Raw genomic sequence first — 18,945 nt, forward strand, 5'->3', positions numbered from 1 at the left:
GGAGCTGAAGAACGGGGAGAGCCGTATGTAAACACGGCTTCCCCGTGCTTCACTGTGGCGGCGTATCGATCGAGTGATCCCTTTTATAGGGAGACTCGATCGATGACGTCAGACCTACAGCCACACCCCCTACAGTTGTAAACACACACTAGGTGAACCCTAACTCCTACAGTGCCCCCTTGTGGTTAACTCCCAAACTGCAACTGTCATTTTCACAATAAAGAATGCAATTTAAAATGTGAAAATGACAATCGTCCCAAAAATGTGTCAAAATTGTGCGAAGTGTCCGCCATAATGTCGCAGTCACGGGAAAAAAAAAAAAAAAAAAATAATCGCTGATCGCCGCCATTAGTAGTAAAAAAAAAAAAAAAAAATTCATAAAAATGGAATAAAACTATCCCTTATTTTGTAAACGCTATAAATTTTGCGCAAAACGATCGATAAACGCTTATTGCAATTTTTTTTACCAAAAATAGGTAGAAGAATACGTATCAACCTAAACTGAGGGAAATTTTTTTTTTTATATATATATATGTTTTTGGGGCATATTTATTATAGCAAAAAGTAAAAAATATTGCATTTTTTTCAAAATTGTCGCTCTATTTTTGTTTATAGCGCAAAAAATAAAAACCGCAGAGGTGATCAAATACCACCAAAAGAAAGCTCTATTTGTGGGGAAAAAAGGACGCCAATTTTGTTTGGGAGCCACGTCGCACGACCGCGCAATTGTCTGTTAAAGCGACGCAGTGCCGAATCGCAAAACCTGGCCTGGGCATTTAGCTGCAAAATGGTCCGGGGCTTAAGTGGTTAATCATAGAGCCTCAGCATCCCATGTGGAAGATATGCATGCAAATACAGCCTGTCTAGGGACGCCCGCTCCTCCAAACTGACACCCACCCACCAAAGCATTTTTACCATTTGCATAACTCCTCCCACTGGTGGGAGGAGCCAGAAGGGGGCTGTACATAGCTTCCCGAAAACACCACAGCACCCTCCTGGCCCCTCCCACCAGCCATGATCTGCCTGCCCCCCCCCCCCCTTTCAGTTTATCACGCGGACCCTACTGCAATGGAAATGCATAGAAATCCATGCCGGTGCCAACGGGTCCTTAGAGGGCCACAAGGAAGACTCACCTTGTCTGTGATCTCTTTGAGGGACGGATACAAGACTTCTTTGGACAGAAGGCTCTGCATGATATTCTGCATGAACGGCAAGATATTTCCTTCTCCGTCTGCGTCGTCCACTGCGAGACCCTCCATCGCCCGAGCCAACTCCTCCTCCGATAGGTTGGGGGGGTTCTGAGAAGAGAACAAGGAAGATTTATCTACAGGAGAAGTAGAACTGTAGAGCTTCTGGTGAGAAGGGACCACAGGAACCAAGAAGCCCTCCAGGTTGGATCCTGTAGAAAGCTGCACTGATGGAGGCCAACAAGCCTGTAAATCGCTGTATGTAGTATACAATGGATATAGAAAATAATAATATTATTACTATATTTATTTTATTATTTTCTTTTTTTTTCAAAATTGTCGCTCTTTTTTTGTTTATAGCGCAAAAAATAAAAACCGCAGGGGGATCAAATACCACCAAAATAAAGCTCTATTTGTGGGAAAAGAGGTTGTCAATTTTGTTTGGGTAAAAACGTCTCACGACCGCGCAATTGTCAATTAAAGCGACACAGTGCTGTATCGCAAAAAATGGCCTGGTTATTGAGGAGCCAAATCCTTCCAGTGGTTAAAGGGTGTGACATTATTATTATACAGGATAGTGCCAACAGTTTACGCAGCGCTTTACAATATAAAAAGGGAGACAATACAATAAAATACAAGAGGATTACGAGGGCCCGGCTCAGAAGAGCTTACAATCTAATAGGGCGGGGCAGGTGGTACAAAAGGTTGTAACTGCGGGCAATGAGCTGATTGACGGAAGTGGTAAAGGATTAGTTGGAGACGTGATAGGCTTCCCTGAAGAGGTGAGTTTTCAGGGATCGCCTGAAGGTAGCAAGAGTAGGGGATAGCCGGACAGATTGAGGTAGCGAGTTCCAGAGGATGGGAGAGGCTCGGGAGAAATCCTGGAGATGAGCATGGGAGGAAGAGATGAGAGATTGACAGTAGGAGATCTTGAGAAGAGCGGAGAGGATGGTTTGGGATATGTTTAGAGACAAGATTGGTGATGTAGCTCGGGGGAGAGTTGTGGATGGCTTTGTAGGTTGTGGTTTTGCATTTTGAATTTAATTTGCTGGGTGATCGGGAGCCAGTGTAGGGGTTCGGAGGAGAGATTTGGCAGACACTGAGCGGTTGGTAAGGTGGATATGTATTCTTCTACATATTTTTTGGTAAAATCGCAATAAGTGTATATTGATTGGTTTGCGCATCGAGTCTGCTGGAGCCAACAAGCGGGGTCCAGCAGACTCGATGTCCGCCGGCCACCCACGATCGTTCTACAGAGAGGCAGAACAGGGATCTGTCAGTGTAAACAAACAGATCGGTTGCACCAATCAAGTTGTAGGGTCTTCAAATTATGGGGATAGATTTATGACATTTTTTTTTCCTCCTAGTAATGGCGGTTAGCTGCGATTTTTAGCAGGACTGTGACATTGCGGCGGACAGATCGGACATTTATACAGCGATCAGAGCTAAAAATAGCCACGATTACTGTATAAATATCACTGGCAGGGAAGGGGTTAACTGTGTTTCCTGGGAAAACAAGTTGTTGATCACACCATTATTAGTATAAAAAAAAAAAAATAATAATAATAATAATAATAATAATAATAATAATAATTAGGGTTGTCCCGATACCACTTTTTTAGGACCGAGTACAAGTACCGATACTTTTTTTCAAGTAGTCGCCGATACCGAATACCGATACTTTTTTTAAATGTGTCCCCAAATGCAGCCATGTCCCCCACATATGCAACCATGTCCCTCTAGCCATGTCCCTCACATATGCAGCCATGTCCCTCTAGCCATGTCCCTCACATATGCAGCAATGTCCCTCACATATGCAGCCATGTCCCTCACATATGCAGCAATGTCCCTCACATATGCAGCAATGTCCCTCACATATGCAGCCATGTCCCTCACATATGCAGCCATGTCCCTCACATATGCAGCAATGTCCCTCACATATGCAGCCATGTCCCTCACATATGCAGCCATGTCCCTCACATATGCAGCCATGTCCCTCACATATGCAGCAATGTCCCTCACATATGCAGCAATGTCCCTCACATATGCAGCAATGTCCCTCACATATGCAGCAATGTCCCTCACATATGCAGCAATGTCCCTCTAGCCATGTCCCTCGATGCGGCGGCACGATGCGGCAGGAGCGGCGGGGGGGGGGGGGGGGGGGGAAGTATTCTATTTAGGTATCGGGGGTATTTGCGCGAGTACGAGTACTCCCGCAAATACTCGGTATCGGTCCCGATACCGATACTGGTATCGGTATCTGGACAACCCTAATAATAATGATATCAGTATATATCCCATAGTTTGTAGACGCTATAAAATTATTATTTTTATTATTTTTTTTTTTAAATTGTCTGACTTTTTGGTTTATAGCGCAAAAAAGAAAAATCCCAGAGGCGCAAAAAAGAAAAATCCCAGAGGCGATCAAATACCACTAAAATAAAGCTCCATTTATGGGGGAAAAAAGGCAACCAACTTTTTTTGGGTACAGGGGTCGCACGACCGCGCAATTCTCAGTTAAAGTAATGCAGTGTAGTAACCCAAAAAAAAAAAACGACCTGGTCGTGAGGGGTAGGGGGGGTGAATATTTTAAAGGTCAAGTGGTTATTGAAGATTGGCACAATGTATCCAATCACAGCGAATGAAGATCTGTAGTGCATATGATTTTATAACTATATGTACCGCGCTGTGGCTGGGGGTTGGAGGAAGTGATTGCAGGAGCCCGTAAATTGCAGCCATGATGCACTGATCAATTAATATTATTTTTTTTCCAATAGGTGGACTATGCCTTTAAGAATGATACAGAGCCAGTGTGCGATAAAAAAATGTTTTATATAATATATTTGATATAATATTAATATAATATTATTTTTATTATTTATATAATATATTATTTTTATTAATATAATATATTATTATTTTTATTATTAATATAATATATTATTTATATAATATATTATTATTTATATAATATATTATTATTATTTATATAATATATTATTATTATTTATATAATTATTTATATAATATATTATTATTATTTATATAATTATTTATATAATATATTATTATTATTTATATAATTATTTATATAATATATTAATATAATATATTATTATTATTTTTTTTTTTTATATAAAATATATTATTATTATTTTTTATAACCCTTACCTGCAAGTCATTGGCATTCTTGGCCAATCCGGTCAGCGTCTCTTATATTATTATTATTATTATTATTTATATAATATATTATTATTATAATTATTTATATAATATATTATTATAATTATTATTATTATTATTTATAGAATATATTATTATTATTTATATAAAATATATTATTATTATTATTTTTTATAACCCTTACCTGCAAGTCATTGGCATTCTTGGCCAATCCGGTCAGCGTCTCTTATATTATTTTTATTATTATTATTATTTATATAATATATTATTATTTTTATTAATATAATATATTATTATTATAATTATTTATAGAATATATTATTATAATTATTTATAGAATATATAATTATTTATAGAATATATTATTATTATTATTATTATTTATATAATATATCATTATTTTTATTAATATAATATATTATTATTATAATTATTTATATAATATATTATTATTTATATAATATATTATTATTAATATATTATTATTATTATTATTATTATTTTTTATAACCCTTACCTGCAAGTCATTGGCATTCTTGGCCAATCCGGTCAGCGTCTCCTTCAGGCAGGAAGTAAACTCTTGCTGGGAGGTTTCATCACTTCCTATCAGATGAAAGAAGACAGAATTGCATCATCTGTATGGAGACCAATGCATTCCCACATCTGTAATTCTACCGTCCTGACTTAAAGCCGTGGTTCACCCTCATTACCAACATTTTAGCATAAAATGAGGCATAGTAGCGCGAGCTACAGTATGCCTGTATTTATTTTTTTAGCCAGGTACTCACTGTGCAATCGTATAGATAAGATTCCGACTCCCCGCGGGGAATGGGCGTTCCTATCCAGAGGGAAGATGATTGACGGCCGGCCCTGGCACGTCACGCTCCCCGAAGATAGCCGGAGTAGGTCTCGGCTCTTCACGGCGCCTGCGCACAGACTATGCGCAGGCGCCGTGAAGCGCCAAGTCCTATTTCGGCTATTTCCGGAGAAGCGTGACGCGCCATAGCCGGCCGTCAATCATCTTCCCTCTGGATAGGAACGCTCATTCCCCGCGGGGAGTCGGAATCTTATCTATACGAGTACACAGTGAGTACGGGGCTAAAAAAATAAATACAGGCATACTGTAGCTCGCGCTACTATGCCTAATGTAATGCTAGAAAAAAAAAATTGTTTTATTAGGGTGAACCCCCTCTTTAATAAGGCGAGCAATCAATAAAACATTTTTATAGTCTTGATTATTAACCTTTTCAGGCTCTTGAAGTATTCAACATGCCCAATGATGGAGGGTTAAACTCTGCTTGTTGCTGTGATCGCCTCTCTATAGAATGTAAGCCTGGACACCGCGTTTTTCTCCCCTGCAGTTAAGAAACACAGGCCCCCTCCCCCAGACTGTGAAGGAGGAGCAGCTCATCTCTGTCACTCTGCTCTCACCTCCTATCAGCATGCTCCTTGTTAGTACATGAGCATTGCAGCACAGCTGATTGCTTCTTGGGGAGGGAGAAGCAGCAGCCCAAAAACAGAGCTCTGCTGTACAGGAGGGATTGCAAGAGTTTGATATCAAGTCAAAATTTACAACCAATGGCTTGGGGCGCCGCTCATCCAATGGCTTGGGGCGCCACTCAACCAATGGCTTGGGGCGCCACTCAACCAATGGCTTGGGGCGCCACTCAACCAATGGCTTGGGGCGCCACTCAACCAATGGCTTGGGGCGCCACTCAACCAATGGCTTGGGGCGCCACTCAACCAATGGCTTGGGGCGCCACTCAACCAATGGCTTGGGGCGCCACTCAACCAATGGCTTGGGGCGCCACTCAACCAATGGCTTGGGGCGCCACTCAACCAATGGCTTGGGGCGCCACTCAACCAATGGCTTGGGGCGCCACTCAACCAATGGCTTGGGGCGCCACTCAACCAATGGCTTGGGGCGCCACTCAACCAATGGCTTGGGGCGCCACTCAACCAATGGCTTGGGCGCCACTCAACCAATGGCTTGGGGTCCTCCAAAAATGGATTGGATCCCCCCCCACCCCCCATCAATGGTTTGGTCCCCCTCCAATGGCTGGGTCTTATCCAGTACTGTTTGAAGGCACAGTCTCTTCTTATCTCAAAACACTTTGATAACTGAAGCCTAAGAAGTGTGGTGCACGGAGAACCTCATTGGCTGCTACGGGACCATTCATATTTTAGACATTGGTAAAAGAATCTGAATGTCACTGTGCCCTTAGCGTCCAGAGAAAATCAACTGAAACCAAGTAAGCGTCCCCCGACAAGAGGGCTTCCGAACATCCCTTGGCCTCCATATTAAAGGAATAGTCTTCAGGAAAGTCACTACTCACCCACTTTTCCAGCAACCTCGGACAGCTTTTGGAACTGCTCCACCAGATGGGGTTCCTCCTCGGCCAGTTCCTTCATGGCCTTCTCAAACTCCTCCGTGGCCTGGGCCGCCAACTCGGTACTGAACAGCTCCTGGAAGAACTTCTCCTGAGACGCCAACATGGGATCCTGGGAAGACAAAGGGACGTGGTTAGGGTGACACCATGGTGGTGGTGGTGTGTGTGTGGAGGGGGGGGGTTGGCGACACTTATTGCTCCAGGAAAAGAGACAATTATTCCTGAAAAATATGTACGTCCTCTGTACCTTTACATCCGTCACACTCCAATTTTTATTTTTACCAGTCGTGTTTTGTGCTGAACCAACAACAACAACAATTGATTGAGAACCATTACACTGTGGTGGCTATAAGACATTCAAGATCGTGGGGTCTGAAAACTAAAGCCAAATTTTTTTTTTTGTTGTTGTTATGGATAAAGCAGGGTAGGACAAGAAAATTGCAGAAAGAAGAGAAAGAAAAAGAAGAAGAACGAAAAGAAGCGAAAGAAAAGAAGCGAAAGAAAAGAAGCGAAAGAAAAGAAGCGAAAGAAAAGAAGCGAAAGAAAAGAAGCGAAAGAAAAGAAGCGAAAGAAAAGAAGCGAAAGAAAAGAATATAAAAAGAAACAAAAAAACAAAAAGAAAGAAAGAAAAGAATATAAAAAGAAACAAACAAAAAGAAAAGAAAAAAAAACAAAAAAGAACAAAAAAAAATAAAGAAACAAAAATAAAAGGGTGCAGGTTATTTTAATCGTAGACTAGGCCTATCTTGCCGCTGACGTTTGAACTTTTCAAAAAAAAAAAAAAAAAAAAAAAAAGAAGAACAGAAAGAAAAGAAGCGAAAGAAAAAAAAAAAAAAAAAAAAAAGGAGAAGAGAGAAAAACTAAAAAAGAAAGAAAGAAGGAAGGAAGGAAGGAAAGAAAGAAAGAAAGAAAACTGGCGGCTTTTTGATGGGGCACAGTGAGGCTGCAATTGATTTTTTTTTTTAGTTTGTTTGCGCCCCCCCCCAAAAAAAAAAAATTGGAGCACCAGCCGCCACTGGTAAGGGCAGAACTGACCACAACATACACCAGTAAATACTATGAACCACACAGTACACCTACTCTAGTCCCTAGACGCAACCTCACGTCAGGGTTGTCCCAAAGAGGTGACCAAGTCTCCTACTGAGAATGGCAAGACAATAAATCAAGGCGGATTGACCCAGCGCACTATCCCTTCGACCAGCCTTTCTCGACCAAAGTTCCTCCAGAGGTGGATAGGAGATCCTTGACCTGTGGCAAATGGACTTCCCATTTGATGGTACCTGTATAGTTTTGAGGCGAACGTAACTTGACAGAGCCAGCAACACGATACCAACCATCTTTTTGCCATCTGCAACGTCTGACCATCACTGTAAGGTCGGGCATTCTTTCTACGGACTACCAAGGCACACTTTTTTACTGACCCCCCCCCCCATGAACTGGTTGCTGCAAGGGTCCCTAAGACCTGAAAAATATGGGTTCCTCTGGGATAAAAAAAAAAAAAAAAAGGAAAAGGTTGATAAGACTTAGAGCCTTTGGAATGCTCTTGTGGAGTTCCCCAGATTGGATCTACATGGGAACAAAGAGACAACTTTCCCTGAAGGACCAGAGAATCAGCTGTTGTTCTTTAAAGGTCTAGGAGCTGCCCCACATCTAAACCACAGACCCATGAAGGACTCCATCAAGGACCCATCAAGGACCCATCAAGGACCCTTCAAGGACCCCATCAAGGACCCCATCAAGGACCCCATCAAGGACCCTTCAAGGACCCCATCAAGGACCCCATCAAGGACCCCAGTGCGAATGCTTATATCCATCATGACGACCACAGGGCATAGGTCCTTATGGTTGAACCACATGCTCCACATCAGGGGTTGACAAATTTGCTTGGAATCTAGGAGCCAGCTAAAAAAGTTAGGAGCCAGAAAACGCGCCCCGTCCCGATGAGCTTGCGCGCAGAAGCGAACGCATACGTGAGCAGTTCCCGCATATGTAAACGGTGTTCAAACCACACATGTGAGGTATCGCCGCGATCGTTAGAGCGAGAGCAATAATTCTAGCCCTAGACCTCCTCTGTAACTCAAAACATGCAACCTGTAGATTTTTTTAAACATCGCCTATGAAGATTTTACAGGGTAAAAGTTTGTCGCCATTCCACGAGCGGACGCAATTTTGAAGCGTGACATGTTGGGTATGAATTTACTCGGCGTAACATTATCTTTCATAATATTAAAATAAATGGGGATAACTTTACTGTTGTCTTATTTTTTTATAAAAAAAAAAAAAAGTGTAATTTTTTCCCAAAAAAGTGCGCTTGCAAGACCGCTGCGCAAATACGGCGTGACAGAAAGTATTGCCACGATCGCCATTTTATTCTCTTGGGGGTTCTAATTAGAGGGAAGAAGGTGGCAGTGAAAATAGTGAAAAATGACATTAGAATTGCTGTTTAACTTGTAATGCTTTAGGCTCCATTCACACCTAGGCAGACAAATTCGCGGTGTTTTGTCGCCGCAAATCGCGGTACAAATAGCGGCGTTTTGTACCGCGATTTGCGGCGACAAAACGCCGGTATTGTCCGCCTAGATGTGCCCCAGATTGACCCCCTCTATGGAGATGCTTCCCATCTCCTAGCCGAACGCCGCCTGAAAAAAGGTCCGGGACCTTTTTTCAGGCGGCAGGCGTCCGGCGTCCGGCGTTCAGCGTGGAGATGTGAACCATCTCCATAGAGGGACATGTGTTTTCGTCCCTCTGGCGGCAGCGGCGTAGCACTACAGGCGTAAAAACGCCTAGGTGTGAATGGGGGCCAACTTGTAATACCAACGGCCACCACCAGATGGCGCCAGATCACCACCTTCCAAGCCAAGTCGCCAGGACACTATTTCTAGTCGACCTGGCGACCGGGATTTGTTGAGCCCTGCTCCACATATCCATAAACACACCCATACCTATGACTTTCCACCACCTGAGTGCTGGTATGACAGCTATACAAGTGCTCTGTATACCCAAGCTCCTCATACACCTGCAGTTAAATGCACTACAGGAAGGAACTGGTTAAATAGGAACATGACTATCACACCGACTGTCAGGTGCCCTGCCAGATGACTCGGCTCCAGCACCTCCGGGCACATTGACATCCTGATGAGTGTTAGGTTATGAAGATCACCAGATCAGGAGACCGAGTCTGTACCATTAACAGAACACTCAACTACATGATATTTTTTATTTACAGCCCTCATGGCAATATAAGTGTTGCCCCTGTAGCCACCTCCACCACCGGAGCTCCCCAGACTGAGCTCCTCACCCCTGTGCCGGCTCCCACCATACCAGCAGCCTGAGCAGAAAAAAAAAAGGGGTTGCAAATTAGGGAGTGAGGATGTAGCATACAGCGGCCACCTTCCCCACCTTCTGCCCTCTCCTCCTCCAAATTCTGCCCTTCAACCCCAACATGGAGCCATCGGAAGGATGAGACACAAGAACGTCAAGAAGACACATTGGCCTCCAGAGTTTTCCACACACTGAAAAAGGGACAAACATGGCCGCCACCTACCTTAGCAGCATCTGCCGGTGGCCTTTCAGGACCCGAGGGCTTTGTAGTTTTGTCCGAGGTCGGAGCAGGTTGGCTGGTCTTCTCAAAATCATCCAGTGCACCTGCCAAGGAAAAACAATTCAGTGATTCCAAATCTAAAATGTGACTACTAAAAAAAGGTATTCAACCAAAAAGAAGACCAAAAATGACCACTTGTAAACACTTCTGAGGTCAGTCTTTGTTTTCTTCTCCCACACACCATCTGGGCGACAACCCCCTCCTCTTAAAACTTGCTGGTATCTAATGACCCCCCCCCCCCTTGCACACCCCAGGTGGCTCCAAGCACCTTCCATACACAGTTCAGGTGGCAACAAGAACCTCCCTCATGAAGCCCAGGTGACTCCGAGCACCTCCCCTGCAGAGCCTACAGCGCTCACAGCACCTCCCCAGCCAAATTCAGGTAGCTCCGAGCATCTCCTTCGCACAGCCCAGATGGCTCCCAGCACCTCTTGAACAGCTGAGGTGGCTCTGAGAACCTCCCCTGCAGAGTCCACAGGGTTTTGAGTAATTAAAAAAAAACTCCTCCCCTGCACAGACCAAGCAGCCTCAAGCACCTCCCCCGCACAGACCAAGCAGCCCCCCCTGCACAGACCAAGCACCATCCCCCGCACAGACCAAGCAGCCTCAAGCACCTCCCCCGCAAAGACCAAGCAGCCCCCCCTGCACAGACCAAGCACCATCCCCCGCACAGACCAAGCAGCCTCAAGCACCTCCCCTGCACAGACCAAGAACCTCAACTGCACAGACCAAGCAGCCTCAAGCACCTCCCCCGCACAGACCAAGCAGCCCCCCCTGCACAGACCAAGCACCATCCCCCGCACAGACCAAGCAGCCTCAAGCACCTCCCCCGCACAGACCAAGCAGCCCCCCCTGCACAGACCAAGCACCATCCCCCGCACAGACCAAGCAGCCTCAAGCACCTCCCCTGCACAGACCAAGAACCTCAACTGCACAGACCAAGCAGCCTCAAGCACCTCCCCCGCACAGACCAAGCAGCATCCCCCGCACAGACCAAGCAGCATCCCCCGCACAGACCAAGCAGCCTCAAGCACCTCCCCTGCACAGACCAAGCAGCCCCAAGCACCAGCCCTGCACAGACCAAGCAGCCCCAAGCACCACCCCTGCACAGACCAAGCAGCCTCAAGCACCACCCCTGCACAGACCAAGCAGCCTCAAGCACCACCCCTGCACAGACCAAGCAGCCTCAAGCACCACCCCTGCACAGACCAAGCCGCCCCAAGCACCAGCCCTGCACAGACCAAGCCGCCCCAAGCACCAGCCCTGCACAGACCAAGCCGCCCCAAGCACCAGCCCTGCACAGACCAAGCCGCCCCAAGCACCAGCCCTGCACAGACCAAGCCGCCCCAAGCACCAGCCCTGCACAGACCAAGCCGCCCCAAGCACCAGCCCTGCACAGACCAAGCCGCCCCAAGCACCAGCCCTGCACAGACCAAGCCGCCCCAAGCACCAGCCCTGCACAGACCAAGCCGCCCCAAGCACCAGCCCTGCACAGACCAAGCCGCCCCAATAACCTCCCCTGTACAAAGAAAGTGTGGTGGGGTTACCCTAAAGTTCACACGGTGATGTGGGGGACCGGGGGGGGGACGATCTGCATTACTACAATAAACATTTATATGGACATAACCCCACTAATGATATATAAAATAAATGAACATAATACATCCGGAAAGATGAGCAGATCATCGGTGGAGATGTAAGTAAATAAAGCAATAAACGGTGAGATGTATCCATAGATAAACCTGATGGGAGATCAGAGGACGGGGTAAAGGTTGGGACTCACGCCGAGGATCTGTAATGTGAGATTAACCCCTTCCCAACAAAAATGGTGACTTGGAGTTTATACATTGCTGAGGACCCTCTGGAAGGGCAAAGTGATGGCACTGAGCCACGGAGAGCTCCCTCCAGTGGCTGATCTGCAAACAGCGGGTGTTCCCAGTTCAACCTAATTCTCTCAATATACAGGACCGGTTCTCTTCGGGGGTCGGGTGACGGGGGTCAGGGATGGGTACAGGGGTCAGAGACAGGTGATGGGGGACAGAGACGGGGTCAGAGATGGGTGACGGGGTGATGGGGGTTAGGGATGGGTACGGGGTTCAGAGACGGAGTGATGGGGGTCAGGGATGGGTACATGGGTCAGAGACGGGGTGATGGGGGTCAGAGACGGGATGATGGCGGTCAGGGATGGGTACAGGGTTCAGAGACAGGTGATGGGGGTCAGAGATGGGTACAGGGTTCAGAGACAGGTGATGGGGGTCAGAGACGGGGTGATGGGGGTCAGGGATGGGTACAGGGTTCAGAGACAGGTGATGGGGGTCAGAGACGGGATGATGGCGGTCAGGGATGGGTACAGGGTTCAGAGACAGGTGATGGGGGTCAGAGATGGGTACAGGGTTCAGAGACAGGTGATGGGGGTCAGAGACGGGGTGATGGGGGTCAGGGATGGGTACAGGGTTCAGAGACAGGTGATGGGGGTCAGAGACGGGATGATGGCGGTCAGGGATGGGTACAGGGTTCAGAGACAGGTGATGGGGGTCAGAGACGGGATGATGGCGGTCAGGGATGGGTACAGGGTTCAGAGACAGGTGATGGGGGTCAGAGACGGGATGATGGCGGTCAGGGATGGGTACAGGGTTCAGAGACAGGTGATGGGGGTCAGAGACGGGGTGATGGGGGTCAGGGATGGGTACAGGGGTCAGAGACAGGGTGATGGGGGTCAGGGATGGGTACAGGGGTCAGAGACAGGGTGATGGGGGTCAGGGATGGGTACAGGGGTCAGAGACGGGGTGATGGGGGTCAGGGATGGATACGGGGGTCAGAGACGGGGTGATGGGGGTCAGGGATGGGTACAGGGGTCAGAGACGGGGTGATGGGGGTCACCCATTTTTGAAATGACATCAAAATCCGGTCACAACCCTGGTACAGGAGGGGTTAAAGTCTGCACAGATCCAGGAGGATGACATCATCATCACCCAGCCAAAGGAAGGTCACCCCCCCCCCCCATGTGCCCTCTGGTCCCATGCCCTCTAGGGGTAGAAGGGGCAATATAAGCGGTGTGTGTGGTTGGCATGATGTGTGCAATGTTCTCCTGTCTGTGTGTGGAGTGCCAGCTGGCAGTGCCAGGGTTAAAGTCCACCTGGGGGTAATGACACTCCCCCCCCCAGATCATACACACAGAGCAGCCGGGGGGGGGGGGTCACATCACCAGCCTCGGTGTCCCACCCCTCCTTTGCCCCCCATGCCACCCTGACCATGTGAGCCTCCCCCCTCTTACTGTCCAGCAGTTCCTCCAGCTCCTTGTCCTCTCCTCCTCCTCCTGCTTCAGCCATCTTTACTCCCTTCTGCTGCTAGGGGAGGGCTGCGTGTTCAGCGACGTCACCCTGGGCTGGCCAATCGGGAGCGGCAGAGCGGTAAGGGCAGCGAGGCCGCTGCGGGCGGCGCCATTTTTACAGTACTTGGAAAAGGTGAGAGGGGAGGAGCTTGGCAGAGAGCTGCGCTGGTGATAGGCGACCACGAGTGACACTGACAGCCCGGGGACACCCGGGTCATGTGATCGGCGGACACCCTGCAACGTCGGGGCCACAAACGTCACTCATTTTTATATTGCTACACTTTTTGCCCTATTTATGTATTTATTTTTTATGAATACTAATATTTTATGGACGTTTTTATGTATTATGTTTATTTGTTTTATTCGTTTATGTTATTGCATTTATACATTTTTTTTTTTACTGTATTATATTTTTTTATATATTTATTTGTTTATTTTTTTAAATATATTTATTCGTTTATTGTTATATATTTACTTTATTTATTTATTTTATAATTCATTTATTTTATGTATGTATCATTTTTTTATTTACTTTTTTTTTTTCCATTTGGTTTTATATATATATATATATATATATATATATATATATATATATATATATATATATATATATATATATATATATATACAGTACATACATATAATAATTACTTAGTTAAACAAATGAATAAATTAAAATAAATTAATATATATGCATAAATAAAAAAAGAATACAAAAATACATTAAATAATGTAATAAACACATACATAAAATAAATACATAAATACAATCAAGTAAATAAAAAATAAACAAGTGAAATGATTAAATCTATAAAACAAACAAATACAATATATATATATTTATCTTATTTATCTTATTATCTTATTTATTTATGTTTGTTACATTATTCAATTTATTTATGTATTTTATTTCATTTATGCATGTATTCATTTATTTTATTTACTTTAAATAAGTAATTTATTTAAACTATTTATTCTTTTTTTTTTTTTTTTTTTTTTACGTACAGTATGTATTCATTTTATTTACTTTAATTAATTTAAAGTAATTATTCTATTTATGTACTATATATATATATATATATATATAATATATATATATATATATTTATCTTATTTTATAGATTTATTAATTTAATTTGTTTATGTACTTGATTTTATTTGTGTATTTATTTTATTTGTATGTGTTTATTTATGTTTGTTACATTATTCAATTTATTTATGTATTTTATTTCATTTATGCATGTATTCATTTATTTTATTTACTTTAAATAAGTAATTTATTTAAACGATTTATTCTTTTTATTTGATTTTTTTTACGTACAGTATGTATTCATTTTATTTACTTTAATTAATTTAAAGTAATTATTCTATTTGTGTACTATATATATATATATTTTTTTTATTTTATTTTATAGATTTATTAATTTCATTTGTTTATGTACTTGATTTTATTTGTGTATTTATTTTATTTGTATGTGTTTATTTATGTTTGTTACATTATTCAATTTATTTATGTATTTACTTTAAATAATTAATTTATTTAAACAATTTTTTTTTTTTTACGTATAGTATGTATTCATTTTATTTACTTTAATTAATTTAAAGTAATTATTCTATTTATGTACTATATATATATATATATATATATATATATATATATATATATATATATATATATATATATATATATATTTATTTATTTTATTTTATAGATTTATTAATTTCATTTGTTTATGTACTTGATTTTATTTGTGTATTTATTTTATTTGTATGTGTTTATTTATGTTTGTTACATTATTCAATTTATTTATGTATTTTATTTCATTTATGCATGTATTCATTTATTTTATTTACTTTAAATAAGTAATTTATTTAAACTATTTATTCTTTTTATTTTAATTTTTTTTACGTACAGTATGTATTCATTTTATTTACTTTAATTAATTTAAAGTAATTATTCTATTTATGTACTGTATATATGTATATATATATATATATATATATATATATATATATATATATATATATATATATATATATATATATATATATATTTTTTTTTTTTTTTTTTTATTTTATAGATTTATTAATTTCATTTGTTTATGTACTTGATTTTATTTATTTTATTTGTATGTGTTTATTTATGTTTGTTACATTATTTAATTTATTTATGTATTTTATTTCATTTATGCATGTATTCATTTATTTTATTTACTTTAAATAAGTAATTTATTTCAACTATTTATTCTTTTTATTTTAATTTTTTTTTACGTACAGTATGTATTCATTTTATTTACTTTAATTAATTTAAAGTAATTATTCCTATTTTTTTTTTTTCTTTATTCGTTTTGCTTTTCCTCTTCGGTACTTTATGTTAAATGGTGAGATGTTGGAGGAAATATGAATTATACAGATTTTTATACAATTTATTTTAAACCAGTTTAACGGAAATCCTGAGAGAAGCATGGCCGTCATTGACTCCCTTCTGATAATTGTTGGTCACCTGGCAATCGGTTGCTCTGGCTTCCTTCACATCAGTGGCGTCACTAGGGTTGGTGACACCAGGTGCGAAAAATAATGGTGTCACCCACCCCCCACCAACTATAGTTCCCGCTCAGTACAGACCCCCCCCTCACACAGTACAGACCCCCCTCCTCTAACTACAGACCCCCCTCCTCTAACTACAGACCCTCCTCCCGCAGTACAGACCCCCTCCCTCAGTACAGACCCCCCTCCTCTAACTACAGACCCTCCTCCCGCAGTACAGACCCCCTCCCTCAGTACAGACCCCCTCCCTCAGTACAGACCCCCTCCCTCAGTACAGACCCCCTCCTCTAACTACAGACCCCCTCACACAGTACAGACCCCCTCCCTCAGTACAGACCCCCTCCCTCAGTACAGACCCCCCTCCACTAACTACAGACCCTGTGAGAAGCGGGTGCGTTCCTTCTCACTCAGCTCAATGTTGGCAAAGCCGAAAGAATTCGCTTTGCTAACATTGACCCGCCTCTCAGCCAATCAGCTTTGTCAGGTCTGTTACCGGTCGCCTGATTGGCTGAAGCGTCAGGCACTGTGATTGGACGCCTATCAGGCGTCCAATCATAGGAGAGGAGGACGGGAGAAGACGCATGGAGGGGGGAGAAGATGCATGGAGGGGAGAAGACACCTCTCGCTGTCACCCACTGCCCCACCAAGACAGGGTAAGTGCCGGGCAGATGGCGAGCAGGCGGGGGCAGGGGGGATCACAGTGGCAGCATTGGATGGCACAGTGGCAGCATTGGGAGCATTTGATGGCACAGTGGCAGCATTGGGAGCATTTGATGGCACAGTGGCAGCATTGGGAGCATTTGATGGCACAGTGGCAGCATTTGATGGCACAGTGGCGGCATTGGGAGCATTTGATGGCACAGTGGCAGCATTGGGAGCATTTGATGGCACAGTGGCAGCATTTGATGGCACAGTGGCGGCATTGGGAGCATTTGATGGCACAGTGGCGGCATTGGGAGCATTTGATGGCACAGTGGCAGCATTGGGAGCATTTGACGGCACAGTGGCAGCATTGGGAGCATTTGATGGCACAGTGGCAGCATTTGATGGCACAGTGGCAGCATTGGGAGCATTTAATGGCACAGTGGCAGCATTGGGAGCATTTGATGGCACAGTGGCAGCATTGGGAGCATTTGATGGCACAGTGGCAGCATTGGGAGCATTTGATGGCACAGTGGCAGCATTTGATGGCACAGTGGCGGCATTGGGAGCATTTGATGACACAGTGGCAGCATTGGGAGCATTTGATGACACAGTGGCAGCATTGGGAGCATTTAATGGCACAGTGGCAGCATTGGGAGCATTTGATGGCACAGTGGCAGCATTGGGAGCATTTGATGGCACAGTGGCAGCATTGGGAGCATTTGATGACACAGTGGCAGCATTGGGAGCATTTAATGGCACAGTGGCAGCATTGGGAGCATTTGATGGCACAGTGGCGGCATTGGGAGCATTTGATGGCACAGTGGCAGCATTGGGAGCATTTGATGGCACAGTGGCAGCATTGGGAGCATTTGGTGGCACAGTGGCAGCATTGGGAGCATTTGATGGCACAGTGGCAGCATTTGATGGCACAGTGGCGGCATTGGGAGCATTTGATGACACAGTGGCAGCATTGGGAGCATTTGATGGCACAGTGGCAGCATTGGGAGCATTTGATGGCACAGTGGCAGTATTTGATGGCACAGTGGCGGCATTGGGAGCATTTGATGGCACAGTGGCAGTATTTGATGGCACAGTGAGGCTGCAATTGATGTGTTTTAAAAAAAATAATAATAATTTGTTTGCACCCCACCAAACATTTTGAGCACCAGCCGCGGCTGGTTGGTGCGATTATTTGCAAATGGAAGAAACACAAAATAACTGTCACTCTCCCTCAGTCTGGGGCTCCATGGAAGATCTCACCTGGTGGAGTTTCAATGAGAATGGTGAGGAATCCGCCCAGAACTACACGGGAGAATCTTGCCAATGATCTCAAGGCAGCTGGGACCATCGTCACCAAGAAAACAATTGGTAACGCACCACGCCGCGAAGGACTGAAATCCTGCAGCGCCCGCAAGGTCCCCCTGCTCGGGAAGGCACATGTACTGAAGATTGCTAATGAACATCTGAATGATTCAGAGGAGAACTGGGGGAAAGTGTTGTGATCAGATGAGACCAAAATCGAGCTCCATGGCATCAACTCAACTGGCCGTGTTTGGAGGAGGAGAAACGCTGCCTATGACCCCCAAGAACACCACCCCCCCCCCCCACCGTCAAACATGGGGGTGGAATAGGGTTGCCACCTTTTCTTCAAGTCAAATTATACATATCTTTTTCTAATAAACAACATTTCTTTTCTTTTTTTTTTTTTTCATTCTGCACACGTCAAGCACAGGAGGACCTCGGAGCGGTGTCACATGTATGTATTTCAACTTTGTTATTCAGCTGTTTGCCTGAATTTCAATGTTAACCACTTAAGGACCGCCTCCTGCACATATACGTCAGCAGAATGGCACGGCTGGGCACATCAACGTATCTGTACGTCCTCTTTAAGTACCCAGCCGTGGGTCGCGGGCGCGGTCCGAAGCTCCGTGAGCACGGGCGCGGGACCCGATCGCCGCCGGTGTCCCGCGATCGGTTCCCGGAGCTGGAGAACGGGGAGAGGTGTGTGTAAACACAGCTTCCCCGTTCTTCACTGTGGCGCTGTCATTGATTAATGAC

At 43.9% G+C, this 18,945-nt stretch overlaps 1 protein-coding gene across 1 annotated transcript in view; it reads right to left on the bottom strand.

The window, feature by feature from the left end:
• The window catches only part of PEX19 (peroxisomal biogenesis factor 19), a 19,787-nt gene extending 6,042 nt beyond the window's left edge, over positions 1-13,745 (bottom strand). Inside the window, exons 1-5 of the mRNA XM_040332235.1 lie at positions 13,639-13,745; positions 10,308-10,408; positions 6,710-6,875; positions 4,891-4,976; positions 1,134-1,298 (exon numbers count right to left, since the gene is read on the bottom strand). Of these exons, the coding sequence (XP_040188169.1) occupies positions 1,134-1,298; positions 4,891-4,976; positions 6,710-6,875; positions 10,308-10,408; positions 13,639-13,693 (573 nt within the window). The 5' untranslated portion in view covers positions 13,694-13,745. The remainder of the gene's footprint in view (positions 1-1,133; positions 1,299-4,890; positions 4,977-6,709; positions 6,876-10,307; positions 10,409-13,638) is intronic.
• Positions 13,746-18,945: the final 5,200 nt, after the last annotated feature.

This window comes from Rana temporaria, chromosome 13, assembly GCF_905171775.1.
Source record: "Rana temporaria chromosome 13, aRanTem1.1, whole genome shotgun sequence".
Taxonomy (NCBI): domain Eukaryota; kingdom Metazoa; phylum Chordata; class Amphibia; order Anura; family Ranidae; genus Rana; species Rana temporaria.